Below are 12,973 nucleotides of genomic sequence, written 5' to 3' on the forward strand. Positions count from 1 at the left end.
AAATCCAGATTTTTCTTTCAACTAATACTTTGCCATGTTTGCTTAAAAGAGACAATTACAAGATTTCTACCAACAAATTCATAAAAAGCAGACCTTATGGCTACACCTGTGGACTTTGGCATTGCGAATACTCTGCAATGTCTGCCCATATCCCTGCATAACTGCAGTACAACAGGTCATGGCCTGCACAGAGGGTTTTAAGTGCAAAAGTCAAGGCACGAGTGCTGCCAGTACAGAAACCGAATCCCATGAACTTCAATCTGGGGACGCTGCAGGTTGTGTGTCTGATGCAGATGTACGTGGCACACCAAGCTCTCAACCAGCCGGGCCTGGGGAAACTTAGTAGCAGCTTTTTCCCTTTATATTCTATTTGTTTATGTTGTTTCCTATCTGCTATAGTGCTGGGCAGGCTAAAAAACAAAATAAGTGTGAAAGTGCAGCAGCAGCTGCTAAACTTCTGCGCTTCAGAAAGGAAAACCTCAAGAAAATGCAAAACTACATTTCAACCTGGATTTCAGCTCCGATCAGATCATGAAATAACCCCTACCTCTTCCCCAGCATGGCTTTTTAAGCATTCAAAGCACAAACTCCTAATACGCTGCCTGAAAAACCCAGGCATAAAGTTTATCCTTTAATTTGAGGCTTTGTCATTTGACCAGGGGGAGGTAATCAGGACAAGGCTCTGGACCATGCCGCTCAAAACATGACAACAGACACACCAAAAATCCGAGCTGGCTGCATGAAGCAATTAAAGTAGCGTTTACTATTCCATGACAGTTAACATGTTAGACTGACCTTTCATTTACTATTTAGTACTGAACATTAAGCTGCAAAATTACTCATGCTTTGCATTTAGTACTGGCATCAAAACTAACAGCATTAGATAGCTATTCCCACGGCGAGACATGCGTTCCCTCTGCCCAGCTGTGCATGTAGTTTTATAAGCACTGTATTTGATATTTAACGTCACTTCCACAGGTTAAATTCATCCGTTACCGTTAGGAATTATTGGTAACGCTGCTCCAAGATGTAAAAAGCATATGCAAAATGTCCGGGGTGACGCAGCTGGTAAAATTATGTCCTTTCCTTACATGCTGGGAGAAATAAAAAGGGAAGACTGGTGTATGCCCATAGGTCCCAGCGGCAGCTCCCAGCCAGATGGCAGAAGGGAAACACAGAAGCTACAGAGGAAAAGTTTCTTTGTTCACTCTCCTTCTAGCTGTTTACAGCAGCCACGTTATAAAGGGAGGTACGAGATATGTTTTGCGAGAGCCCGGCAGCTGGAATATTCTCTCTGAGATGGGCAACTTTCCCTTCGACACCCTCGGGCTGAACTTGGGCAGGAAGGATGCGGAGTTTCCATTCCCCAGGGCGATGCTCTATGGAGAGGCTACAGATGAAAGGGAGAGGTTAAGTCTCCAGCAAAGCACCTTCGCCAGTGTGCTTTTGACTGATCTTAGTGCTATGACTAGGTAACATTACAGTTATTTCTACCCTTGGCCGTAATTTGCCTGGTCAGACACTTGGCATGCCCAGGACTCTGCATTTTGACAGCAGAGTTAGTATTTTTGGGTCACAGGTTGCCAACACAAACACAGGTCTTTTCCATTCACCCCCTGCGCTCTTTCCCGCTTTCACTTGTGGTGCTGCCCTGCTGCGGGCCCTGCATCTCAAACACTGATGAACCTCTCTTACCACCCCTTCTTCACCTCTGCCCGGAGGCTTTTTCATTACACATTTCTAAACCTCTCTTTGTTACATCTTTTTTGAGACAGAGTGATGGGCACTATGAATGGACAGTCTGTGAATACCAGAATAACATTCAGTTCATATCCAGACCGGAACATTAATAAATACAAATATATTAAGGGATTTCCTCCCATTTGTGGGTTTGGGTTTTTTTTTCATATTCATAGCAGTTATGTGTATCTAAATTCCTATTTTCTGTATGGCGACTGAAGTTATCTGGCTTATTTTCCCCCAGCTCAAATATTCCCACTGCAGATTCAAAGGGGCAAATTTTCAAAGGCTGCTCAGCATGCTAATTATGATGGAATCACTGCTGATTTGATCTTGCCTGCTCCTTTTTTAGTATTTCTAGACAGGTATTTTGTGCAACCAATATGCCAGCTCAATGGCCAAAATTATTACAACAGTGCCGACAGAAGGCAACTCAGTGTATTTTAAAAATCAGTATCATTTCTTAAAGAAAGAAGAAACCTATCAAATAAGGTTGTAATTGTATTTAATGCACAGTTTGCTTTTAACAGCAATTTGCCAGTTTAAACAGCATAGACCTTACAATGCTTAAGTAGTGAAGGGGTTATAGTGCTTATAAAGTTGTATCTAAAATAGACCTTATTCATTCTCTATAGAACAACATTTTTAAGACAGTCTAATGTTATAATTACACACTTTACAGTAGCAGCATGTTCATACCACCATAGTTAAGGCTGTGTCAGCAGTCTCATCATGAACCTTTTTCAGGGTTTGAACGCATCAGCCATAAAATTACAATGCAGTTTGAAAAAATACGACATCCAAGATACGAATCCTGTATTGACTTTAGTCAAGTAAGAATAAAAATTGTAAAACACATATAATAAAGGATTCCACCCAAATTTATTTTGGATGATTGCTGCCTTTGCACAACAAGCTCAAAATTTCCAAAATGAAATTTAAAAGAAGTTCGTGGACAGCACAGTCTAATCAGGTTTAGATGAACCCAAGTGCAAAGTGTCATAAAGTGGGTGCCACAGATGCACAATAACCACTTCTCACATACTGCACATTTTAACATACACAAGGCTTCTTCTGTGTAAATATTTAGACTGGCAGGTAAAAGCAGTTCTACCACCAAGTGAATGAAAAAAACTACTCATCTCCAGTTGTATTGGTCATGATGAAACTAAACTGTTTACCAAGTCAGCACACTGGCTACTGAGGTACCATGTTATTCCCTACAGTTAGGATAAGAAACATCTGAATTTTTATGCCATTCATGCCCTGATAATTCAAGAGGGACTCATCATGCTGTCCACCAAGCTGAGGCCATTTGTTTAAGTAAAGAAGGCGGATGAGGCAAAATACTGTACGGACAGGGACCCAACAGCTTCTTCAGTGAAATGCCAGAGCCTGCCTAAAGAAACTCACCCTTACTTCATGCCCCAACAGTTTCTTGGATTTATTAATAAAATGCTTCTTATTGCCCTACAGTTTGATTAAAAGAAAATCTCTAGTCAGGGATCTACTTAAACATGTTCTACCTCTGCTTAAAGCAAAGCGCATCTGTAAGTGCCTCCCTGAAACATTACCCAATGAAAGCGTGCTTCAGGTGCTGCATTGTCATGCAACTGTGACAAGCTGATGAAACTTTGTGGAGCTGCAGAACCAAGCTCTTTATACATCATTTGCTTATTTATTATTTTTACACTTCCCCATTCCAGAAATTTTCCTTTTGTGACCACCTTTTTTGTTACAATGCTTTTGGAAGCACTCCATTGCATACTTTTCAGACTTTTCAGAGATAAGCATGTAAGACTGAAAAAGAGTTGCCTATTTCAAGCTTCATGTACAATGTATACACACATTTATTAATAAAAACTTGTCTAAACATCTATTTGTTCTTTGGACCAACTCCAGTCTCCCTAGGTGACTGTAACATATCTTATAAACCTTTCATGGAAGATTTAAAAAATAGTACTTCAAGACAAAAAAAGGAAAACAAATACATTAAAACATCATCAACACAGAGACAGAAGGGGAAAAACAAAGCAGAGACATCCCAAGCCAAATTCATTGCTGGCACAGGTTAGCAGTGTCCTCTTGAAGTCTGCTTTCTGTCTTCTTCCACAAGTTCTTTTATCTCATGGTCTTAAAATGGAGCTGCAAAGCCAGGAGGAAATTCCACGTATGCCCCCAAATATGGGTCACAGACCAAAATCCTTCTCAAGAAGGGAACCGACTAGCACACAGCCTACTTCAGCCCTCTGTCCTATCAGACTTTCTGTGCACAGGCAGCTACAAAATAGGGGTATTACTATTTCTCTACTTCAGAAAATTGCTGTAAGAACAAATGCATTTATGGACCATAGTCACAGCAATAAGGGCTACAGCAGTACCCAAAATACAGCTTTGCCTCTTTCTGTTGATCCCTGCAAAAAGAGCAGGTAGTAGACAAGAACTATCAAGAGTAACATTGGTAAAGGAGGGTTTTAGGACACTATATGGTAGAGGCTAATTTAGTTCAGCAGAACTAAGTTTTGCAATACAACCTCCCAAAGATTTTTTTTTTCATAAGGGATCAACACAAGTCAGCTTAAGCGACTGTACAAGAATGACCCAAATTGTATCCCGTTACTCAACACAACAAGTAGGTTCAGAGTCTGTCCACATCTGATGATGGTCCACATAAATTCACACACAAACATGTATACTGGTTGAACCAGAGTCAAAAATAGGAAATAATTTCCAGCCTCAGTTTCCATTTCTGTGTTCTGTGATACTGGGCATATACCAGAGACGAAATGCTATGGCAATAACCCATATAATTCATATTAAGTTTCCTCACTTGTGATGTGAGTAAGAAGAATGATACAGTGTGTTAATAAGCAGAAATCAGTTACTTATTGCATAAAAGCTCACCTGTAATCCATGAATTTCATAAAGATATTATGGGCTATCATCATGAGAAGAGAAGATCTTCATTCCTAAATGTGAATCCCCTCTCTTTCACTGAGTTACTAAGAACAAATTCCTCAAAACTTTCAAGACAAAGTGAAGCAAGAAGTTTCAGCTACAGAAACGTAGTGCGAAGGTTCAGTTTGGCACTGTAACATTATGGACAGACAAGAATTTATGGCAAACTCAGTTTAGATTTGGAAAAAAGAATCCTATAATTGAACCAATATTGTCAAATGTATTGCATACTATTGTAACTTCACAGTAATCAAAATCAGACATCAAGGTTTCTATAGAAGCAGCAATCACAGATTGCAGTAAAGTATACCACTCCAGGGAAAAAAAAAATTGCATTTTGGCAATTTCATAGTCAAGTGTTCCTTATGCTCCTCCAACAGTCATTTGTCAGATATTTTCCTGTTTAAAAGGTGCGTATTGTTTCTCCTCAGTCCTCGTGAGACTTCTCTGCAATGACTTTGCATTCGTACTGAAAAACAGAAGTTGACAAAGTTAATAACACTAATTTATATAACTAATGAAAAAGACTGTTATGAGGGGGATTCTTCTACAAAATGGGTGATAAAATAGCTTAGCTTACACTTCACTCAGATTAAGTTTGGCCTCCCTAAGTTCTGTGCACACCCTGTTGGCTGCCACTTCTGTCTCCTTGAGCAGCAGAAAGAGCAGTTCAGACTTCGGGGATGGCCTGACTTCTCCCCAAACATGGGAGCTCTTATTTAGCTCCTGGTCCTGAAAGGTCTAGAAGTATGCAACTGAAAGTGTACAGAGCAAAGGCATGGGCTGTGCTCTGAATAACAGTACTAACAGCTCACTAACTAGATCAAAAAGCAACGGTTACTAATTTCTACCCTACTCCACATCCACAAGTCAAAGAGTCGGTTGATATATATGAGGGAAGGAATGACACATAGATTAAAACTTTCACTAGAAGGCAATCGACCCCCCCCTCCAAACTTACCATTGCCAGCTGCCTGCCGATATTGCCCATAGTTATTCCACCAGCAAAAAATATACACGGCAACCAGGAACGAACATAAAGGAAATCTGGAGACGTGTATCTCGAAAAGAACACACATTTTTGAGCTCAACATTGTGCAATACATAGAGTCCTCCAATCACATAAGTCAAATCCACAAATTTAAATATTAGGGCATTTCAACTCAAAAGACACATTATAGAAATGTAATTACTTGCAGCAAATAACAAAGGAGGCTTCTTACTGATTATAATCCCACTTGTTCAACTGAAAAAAGCATGTTACATTGTTAGTAAGGTGGCAATTTTATTGAAACAAGCAACTTCCAACTAAAACTCTGTCACCATTTAAGGCTGGGCCAGCACTTAAAACATGTGGAAGACGCTCTCTGTTAACCCCTCCCTCCCCCCTAGGCATTTTCCAAACCAGGACATTGTCTCACTTGCAAACACATAAAAGTTTTCATGAAAAGTCCAATCTATGTTACACTCAAAATTAAGTGCTGACAGCTTTGGAAATCATGTCAAATTCTACCCTTCCAGTTATTCTGATTTTATGTTATAGCTTCAAGCCACTCTCACTTAACCTTAAAGGAGTAAATACTTACTGATAAACACCATTGTATACCAGAAGTTGTGACACCAATGTGGCCAGGAAAGCAATTCCTACTCCAAGACCAAAGCCACTTCGTGATCTATCAAACGTCCACCAGAGTCCAATTGACAGGGCTGCTAACGTCAGAGACAACTGGATATTGTTGGCAAAATCCACTTTCTGTGTTGATTGTTAAGGATAAGCTTGGAAATATCATATACAAGTGTAAAACTTCTCTTCACGCTGTTCATCATATTTTGGCATAACAGAAAAAAATACCGTAAAAAAATACAGCACTAGCTGTATCAGCTATCACACAGCTATCAGGAAATAAGCCTTTAAGTGGCCAATATATCAGGGAACTAAAAACTTATGACACTTCTTCACATTTTTAGCATCTTAGCCCTCTATGAGAGCAAAGAGACTACAGGCCTACCAGACAATGCAGGCGTTTTATACAGACATTCAATGCACATGTTACTGTTCAGAATAAGGATCTCTCATCCTTACCTGGTCCCTTATTACACTAAGCATGAAATCTTAAATCTAGCATTAGACCCCTCCAAATGACAGGGATTTACTGAAAAAAAGGTATTTATCACTCTTACTTAATTGCAATTTTGCTTAATTTACATGCTAGTTTACATTCAGCTAAACATTTAAAATGCTAATGTTTTCTATAAAACAAAATGTAAATAATATTACTGTTAAAGTATTCATGTAAACCAACACTGAAAATCAGTTTTGTCAATGCTATGATAAAGCGTGAAGTCACTCCAGATACCTTTGTAGTGTTTCCCATTCTTCAAAATGTTTTGGAAATACTAACTCATCCTCACTACTCCTGTCCAAAACAGATTATTAAAAAGGAAGCTGTCAAGTTTCATAAGCCTGAAAGCAAATTTGATGACAATATAAAAACACTGCCTTCTTTTCTCACAGAGACCTGGAGAGAGACCTAGAGGAAATGAGAAAGAAGTTCAACTAACTGAAATAAATAATTACAGGATAAAAATCAATAGCATCAGAAAAAGTGTCAAATGACCAAAAACCACACCAAATACAGCAATGTGCAGAACTGGTAATAAGCTGAAAAGAAAGCAGTCTGGAAAGCTGTCAAGGAGGAAATACAGACAGTACATTAACAATGTCCTGGAATATGTCTAACAGCTGTTAGAAAACTGCAGGAAGGTTTGCTGTAAATAATCTGACCCACGCAGAGAGAAGCTGTCAATTCTCCTGTATTTCTTAAAAGAGGTGAAGTTGCATATGCTTAAACATAGGTACAGTCCAGGTCAGCGAGAACCACAGGACCAGATTAATGTGTTTTTGGCAAGGAGAACAAGGTTTGTGGGGGACAGTGGGAATGACTCTGAACCTTGGCAGCTCCAGCTCATCCGGCCGTAATGGATAGAATGGCTGGTGGGAACAAAACCAAACAACAATGAAACCCATCCGAGGGCCAAGCCACCTTGGTTATTATTCAGCCAGCTCTCTCATCTATCACTTAACCTGCCCTCTTTTCCTGGAAATGACAGGATTCAGTAACACACAATCAGAACTTCTTAGCACGGTTTCTGCAAACCATGTTGGAGCTGACACTGAAGGAGACGAGAGTTCTAGAGATGATCAACTTTCTTTCTAGTTTACAAGAACCCAGTTTTCACAGACAGATCCTGGTTTTATCTGACAGAGGAGGCACTAGGCATGACTACACAAAACCACTAAGACTCACAGGACTGCCAGTAAGGTGTGCCGGTCCAAGTGAAAAGCACCCTGTCACCCACTATATCCCCAGCTACTTCAGAGGGAAGGGACACCAGTTTTGAGCACACTTGTGCAAGGATGTATCTGAATAGCTACACGATTAGGAGGAGTATAATGTGCTGCAACACGCTGACTTCTAATTGCTCTTTCTGAACAACCACAGGAATGGTAACTACTTTCTTAGCATCAAGGCATCATTTACTCAATGGGGCAACAATGCTTACTTGCTTTGCGTAGTCTTGGGTATTACCTGGTCCAGAGTTATCTCCATTCTTTGCAAAGTGCATGTGCTTCAGTGATGACCTCAAGACTGGGCTTCAACCTTTTACTACGCTGTTAAAAGGACATCAACCCTTGGAATGTCTCAAAGCACTTTTCTGTAACACCTACCACATAAATACTTCCCCACACTTACTTTAATTATTCAAAGAAAATAAAGACTTTAAGTAAGACAAAGCCCAACATTGAGACATTTCTAATGAAAAGATTTTTCAGAATGAAAAGACGTGAGACTTATCAACTCCAATACTGCTATGACAGTTTGACACTAACACATATTCTGCATTTCCCTTGCAAAATGCTGCATGTTATATCTTTTAACAACAATTCACCATGACTGACTATGTGAGCTTTGTTTTAGTGGAAACCCATTTGTTATCGCCAATTTCATTAGAATATAGGATACAGCGCTGGCATGATTTATTCCCACAAAGACTGCTACACATCGCATTACACTGGACCATTCTCTCTTAAATTTATGTGGCTCTCCCAGATGTCTGTCCATGCATGGGTACAATAACCCAATCACAGCTGTGGAGACAGGAAAGAAAAAAGGCCCAAAAGTTACAGCACTGGCAATATTTAACTAAAATAAAGACTATCTAGACTTTGACAATCATTGTCACTACTAAAACAGATCTTTCAGGGATAAATAGTACAAAACATACATTGTAAAAGAGGAGGAATTTCAAACAATTTCATTACTTGAAAAAGCCCTGTAAAGCTTCAGCAGCATCTTGAACCACTGCAGCAGTGACCTGGCAGAAGTAGCAAAACAGAGGCAATTTGAACTAGGGGTGGAGGATGAAAGAGCTCTGCACCCTACCAAAATCCGCAGCCTCACACAGTAGTTCAAAAAGAGCAGTAATATACCTTGCAGGCTGGCGCTTTTGAAAATTTCACATATCAAACATACATGTTTAAATAACTGCAAAACAAACACACCACAGTAAGGGCAGAGTATGGTTTACAACATCAATATTTTGTGTCTTCTTTTGTTGTTGTTGTTGTGGCAAGCAGTTTTGTTTGGACAATGTTTGTCTCTTCTTCAATGCTACTATAAAGGCTCACACAGAAGAGGGAAAGCCAAGAGCCTATGGTAGTTGTTGAATACAAAGAGCAAACAGGACTTTCAACCCCAGGGAACTGCTACACTCTTTGAACATTTCTTCATTTCTTCAATATGTTCCCTACTGCAATTACAGCTAAAAAGACTGTTACCAACACTGCTGAGGAATAACGCTCGTGCTTAATGTTAAACTGGTGCTGCAGGAGGTGGGGGCAGAGCCTGAGTCATCGATACGGACTCCAGTGCCCTCAGCCTGGCATGCTGTTGGAGGTATGTTATGGCAAATGCTCTTTATTCTGCCAGAGAGGAAACAGATCTCCAGGATTCAGGAAAATAAATCACCACTAAAGCTGGAGAGGAAAAAAACACTCCCTGAGCAATTTTCTTGCCAAAGGCATTAGGCCAAACTGATGACTAACAACAGTGGCGGATGAAAGGACTTCTCTGAAAGCAGCCTCGATGACCACTGATTATAAATATGCAAAATACCTTTATTCTGTTCATAATAGTAAGCCATACTGCAGAGAACTGTTCATGTCAATTCCAGGAAGGCTGTGCAAGTATGAATGGTAAGAAAATGGGTGAATTATCAGCATTTACCACAGACATTCCCTGTATATACACTAGCAGAGAAGATAAGGAAAGAAAATTGAGAATAAAAGACTGATAATGAAAACGAAAGAACTCAGACACCCCAACAGAGGTCACTCCTGCTGGGAAAAGCCAATTAAGGCAGTAATATCTTTAAATCAGGTGGCTTAAAATCAAGTAGCACAAATACCTAGCAGGTGACTGACTACACCTTACAAACCATATCCATTCTTTCCATCAAAACCACCAAACCATGAGAACCAGAAAGGCCCCCAAGTTTCTTCTGAAACGATGGCAAGACCTAGCCTTCACGACTTCCCTGTACGCAGCTGCAGACAGTGTTCTCAGAGGACCCAAGAGAGCACAAGATGCAGCCTGATGCCAACAGCTGACAGTGCAAAAATTACAGTGAACTTCGCAAACCTTACGCGTTGCTGCTGTAAGTTGGGATTCTGTCATTCCAACCCCCATTACTCCATATGTAGAAGATCAAACCTTTACCAGACATGTTTGTCAAGACAATCAGTTTAAAGTAGAAAAATGCAGCAAATGCAGGATACAAACCAAAAATTAGTCAACAGTCACAGCAAGACAACAGAATGAGGACTAAGACAACTAGCAGATAAAGCAGGTATGCAACTGCCACCATAACATCCAAATGCATTTCCACAAGAGAACAAAACTGACATATTAAAGGAGATATTTGGAGAGTTTCCTTTCAAATCAAGCTCCTCTATGACATCTGGGTGTAGTACTTCAACAAGGTATCAAAAAGAAAGCAATTAGAAAAAAAATAGGCTTAAATATTATCATTAGCAAAAGAGTGATGCCAACTGAAAAGCCAGCTTATTGACTCATATGAATACCCAGAAATGTGAGCTTCTCAATCTTACTAAAACTGACCCCTAGGAAGATACTGCCTTTACTGTAAAAGTTTGCTAAAGCAGAATCCTCCAGTACTGGCTGCTAAGAATATTCCCTTAGTAAAGCCCAAAACTGACCCACAGGATCAACGATCTTCAGAGCCAAGCAAAAAGCCAAATTCCATCAGGCTTGTAACATGGAATACACCTTGATACTTGAAGAAGAAAGAAGAGGAAAAAGGGATATTTCTTACTACCTACAGCAGACATCTCAAATGAAACATGCAAAAGCCTCAACTCCCTACGCGGTCATCGGAGAAATGGAGCATGTTCACATCATCCGACTTGATACATGAATCTAACCGAGGCGCTCTGTTGTGCAATGTGCCCCGATAACTGCAAACTGCGGGCCGGGACTCAACTCCCTGAGACGCAGTCAGGTCTTCCAGCTTTACAGAGATAAAGCTATACCTCAAACTGGAAGGAGGAACAAATGGAAAGCTGGACCACAAAAGAGAGTGTTATTCAAGGTGGTTTGCTGTGCTCAAAACAAGGTACTGTGCGCTGCACAATTTGACACTTCCAGGGTATTTCCAAGGGCTGCCCATAGACTACACTCCTGTAATCCAGCCTCAAGGTTACAAGTGGCACCACCTTCTGAAGTCTGTTAAACTTGTATTCTAACCCAGCAGAAAAAGCAAAGTTTATGCTCTGCTAACATTACAGTAAAACAAGTTAGCAGAAGAACAATTTCTGGACACGTGCCTGCATATTTGTGTATACACAGGGAGATCAGAAGGATAGTAACAGCTTAAAAAGGGCAGTGATGCTGGAAGAGAAATTTGTATATTCCACATATTTCATATAGCTTTTCCTAACTATATAACTACCTATCCACCCTTTCATCTCCACGCCAGGCACACGTACGTGACTGAACTTACCTGACGCTGTGCCACAGCACGGTGGTACCCACCACGCTGAGGAGAAGATGCTTGTGATCACATCAGGGGGGAAGAGAGTAACGTTTCTCTGGATCTGAAGCAAGTTTAATACTAATGCAAGAAATACGCCAATAAAAAACAGCACTATACCACGAATTACCAAATTCATGCCACGACTGGTTACAGATGAAATGTATGGGCCACACTTTTTTGGTAAGGTTGGCATTGCATCATTTTCTGCCATGACTTCTTTTGTTCTCAGAAACATCCAACAGGCTGACTGAGGAGGATTCACTTGCGATCAGTATTTTGACTCTTGTCAATTAGGAGATACCCAAACCCTGAAAAATAATATTAAAAGGGTGAAAAACACAGATATTAGAAATATTAAATATATTTCTCTTAATTCTGAATTTTCCAAGAGGCAATTAGTCATTTGAGAGCAGAACCAACCACAGCTGCAAAAATACCTTACAAAGAAAACAGATTTTACAAATAGCTTTGTCTACTAGGAGACAGAGGAGGAAGAAACATGTGGGATGGGACAGCTAGGAATGTGAAACCACAGAGGAGAGGTGAAGAAATTAAATCAATATCAGATGGAAGAAAGGTTTGCTTTGAAGTAATAAATTGTTTTCCTCCCTTCCTTTAAACAACAACTGGAGATTATGTAATTCAGAAGCAAGTAAACACAGCCCTTAGTTTCAAGTCAGCCACAGAGGTTCACAGATCTCTCTTCTTGAAGAGGCGCCAGAAAACATTTCTCAACTGGAAAGTGAAATCCGAGAAATATTTTTCAGGATGGAGTCAGAATTTCAGCAATCCCACGGTGCATCCATTTTCGTAACCCCAGATAAGAGCAAACAACTCAGAAAATCAGAGAAGTAATCTCAATACAGAGAAATATTTACCAAAGTAACAGAGTTTTGGTGAAAACTGCCATACAGAATTACAAACCGTAACTGTAATTGGGCACAAAAGAACCTGAGAGCGAAGGGAAAAGGAGCTCCCCCTGCCCATGCACTAGGTAGCATCCTACATGAGTAGGCACTACAGGAATGGCAGAGTTCCCATCCCAATCTCTCTTTTTAAAAAAAACTGTCCATCAAGACCCTTGTTACACATGGATTCAGTGCCACATTCATGTATAACAACGATTTTGATCGACAGCTTAGCCACCTGGAACTTAAGA

At 40.1% G+C, this 12,973-nt stretch overlaps 1 protein-coding gene across 1 annotated transcript; it reads right to left on the reverse strand.

Moving 5' to 3' along the window:
• Nucleotides 1-4,603: 4,603 nt before the first annotated feature.
• Nucleotides 4,604-12,122, reverse strand: INSIG2 (insulin induced gene 2). Its single transcript, XM_009710084.1, has 5 exons — nt 11,782-12,122; nt 8,724-8,848; nt 6,285-6,451; nt 5,660-5,759; nt 4,604-5,167 (listed from the first exon to the last, which is right to left on the reverse strand). Exons 1-5 carry the CDS (start codon nt 12,047-12,049, stop codon nt 5,126-5,128), a joined length of 702 nt encoding a protein of 233 aa, XP_009708386.1. The 5' UTR covers nt 12,050-12,122; the 3' UTR covers nt 4,604-5,125.
• Between the last annotated feature and the right edge of the window lie 851 nt (nt 12,123-12,973).

The sequence above is a fragment of the Cariama cristata genome, unplaced genomic scaffold, assembly GCF_000690535.1.
Source record: "Cariama cristata isolate BGI_N322 unplaced genomic scaffold, ASM69053v1 scaffold39191, whole genome shotgun sequence".
In the NCBI taxonomy this organism is placed as follows: Eukaryota; Metazoa; Chordata; class Aves; order Cariamiformes; family Cariamidae; genus Cariama; species Cariama cristata.

Bases quoted from the DNA above. Each gene is read 5' to 3' on its own strand.
- INSIG2 (XM_009710084.1), bottom strand. From the start codon at position 12,049: ATGTTTCTGAGAACAAAAGAAGTCATGGCAGAAAATGATGCAATGCCA. The intron at 8,849-11,781 runs GTAAGTTCAGTC...CTGTCTCCACAG, and splicing joins GTGCTGTGGCACAGCGTCAG to CTGTGATTGGGTTATTGTAC. The intron at 5,760-6,284 runs GTAAGTATTTAC...GTTCTTTTCGAG, and splicing joins GTATACAATGGTGTTTATCA to ATACACGTCTCCAGATTTCC.